This window comes from Octodon degus, unplaced genomic scaffold (genome assembly GCF_000260255.1).
Source record: "Octodon degus isolate 3935 unplaced genomic scaffold, OctDeg1.0 scaffold00354, whole genome shotgun sequence".
Lineage (NCBI taxonomy): Eukaryota > Metazoa > Chordata > Mammalia > Rodentia > Octodontidae > Octodon > Octodon degus.
Window position 1 is genome coordinate 498,087 of NW_004524930.1, and position 2,271 is coordinate 500,357.

Sequence of the window (2,271 nt, forward strand, 5' to 3'; positions counted from 1 at the left end):
AATGTTTAAAAATTAAGAAGAAAAAATGCATAAACTATTGAAAAATGCAGTCAAAAACTGATTATTTGCATAAATCAGCACTTCTTGAAATCCAGCACCATTCTTCTACAGAATGGAACCTGACTTCCACCAAATTGCAATTTAAAAAGCTCCGAGAAGACTAAAACATAAAAAATTGACAGCACCTATCAATAAATGAATAAACATACCCTTAACATTCAGAAGTCATACTAATTCTCTGTGCAGAGAATTTGTACTCAGCAGAAAGACTAGGACACACAGAAGGAAAAATGGAGCAACGAAACAACGTGACTGAGTTTGTGCTCTTGGGGCTCACTCAGAGCATCCTGGGACAAAAAATATTATTTGCTGTGTTCTTACTAACCTACATGCTGACAATGGCAGGCAACCTACTCATTGTCCTGACTGTGGTGCTCAGCCGAGACTTGGATGCCCCAATGTTCTTCTTTCTTGGCTACTTATCATTTATGGATGCCATTTTTTCCAGTACAGTTACCCCACAGTTGATTAAAGACCTACTCTATGAGAAGAGAACCATTTCCTTCAAAGCTTGCATGACACAACTATTTTTAGAACACTTATTTGGTGGTGCTGATGAAATACTCCTAGTCGTCATGGCCTATGACCGCTACGTGGCCATCTTCAAACCCTTGCATTATATGACCATCATGAACCAACAGCGGTGTGCTATGCTCATCCTCCTGACCTGGGTTGGGGGTCTTCTGCATGCTACTCCACATGTACTTTTTGTTTACAACCTTCCTTTCTGTGGCCCCAATGTCATTGACCACTTCTGCTGTGACTTGTACCCCTTAATGAAACTTTCCTGCGCAGACACCTATATAATCAGCTTCACTGTGCTAGCCAATGATGGGGTGATCTCTGTGACCATCTTTACATTCTTATTGGTCTCCTATGTGGTCATTCTGCAATCCATGAAGAACATGAGCAAGGAAGGGAGGCGTAAGGCCTTATCCACCTGTGGCTCCCATATCACAGTAGTCATCCTGTTCTTTGTGCCTTGTATTTTTATATATGTGAGGCCTCCATCTACATTACCCATTGATAAATACTTGACTGTGTTTTACACCATAATCACCCCTCTGTTGAACCCCCTGATCTATACTTTGAGAAATGCAGAGATGAGAATTGCCATGAGGAAGATCTGGACAACAAAATTGAACTTATTTCACTTATTTGAAATGAAGATTTAGTTCTTCTAGGAAAGTCATAAGTGATTATTTCTGTATGCTAAACTTTTCTTCGGGTCAAACATCTGAAAAATAATGAACATAGAATATGTGAATTCTTTTAAAAATCTACATATATTCTTAAGGCTATTAGAATTTGTTAAGATAACACATATTATTTGTTTGGTTGTAATGTTTCTGTAGAGACTATCAATTTATGTGCTGGAATTAATGCTATCAACTTATTTTACTTCATGAGAGTTTTTTCATGTTTGTTACAAATCTAATGTTCACATATATTTTTGAACTATGTGGGGAAAACTAATCATACATAAACATGAAAATAAAAATTAAATGATTTGAACTAGACAGATGAGCGATTGTAACTAGGAGAGAGATCAAGGTTTGAAGGGAGCAATGGAGGAGGAGATTTAAAAAAAATGATAATATGTTCTGTATATCCCCAACACCACTTAGGGAATGTATACAATATGTACTGCTTATGTGTACTAATAAAAATATTTTTAAAGCGCAGAGAATAAATTTGTTTCTTTTCTTTCTTTTTCTTTTTCTTCTTCTTTCTTTTTTTTCCTTTTTTGTGCTGAATGAAGGGTTGAATTCAGAACCTTGTGATTGCCAGGGAAGCACTTATTCTACTCAGCCATTTCCCCGGCCCTTCAAAAATTGAATTTCTATAGGATCATAATTCTAGACTGAGAAGGAATCTCCACATTGATTTTCACAGTGATTGTACTAGTCTGCACTCTCTCCAAAAGTGCAAACTGTTTCCTTTTTCTCCACATCCCCTCCAACATATATTATTTGCTGATTTGTACTTGGTAGCCATTCTTTCTAGCATGAGTTGATATCTCAATGTTTTTTAAATTTGCATTTCTTGAATGATCAGTGTGAACATTCATCCATATATTCCATATTAAAATGGAATACGAAGGATAAAATAGATCCTGAGAAAAGGGAATAAACTTATGCAAATAGTAAGAGTTACTGAGATGAAGAGAAGGACAGGAGAGGAAGCAGGTGAAAAAGATTTATCTAAGTA

General features: G+C 36.3%; 1 protein-coding gene across 1 annotated transcript; it reads left to right on the top strand.

Annotated features, from left to right (window-relative positions):
• Positions 1-290: 290 nt before the first annotated feature.
• Positions 291-1,235, top strand: LOC101562459 (olfactory receptor 4A15-like). The gene has a single exon (XM_004648129.1). It carries the CDS (start codon positions 291-293, stop codon positions 1,233-1,235), a length of 945 nt encoding a protein of 314 aa, XP_004648186.1.
• Positions 1,236-2,271: the final 1,036 nt, after the last annotated feature.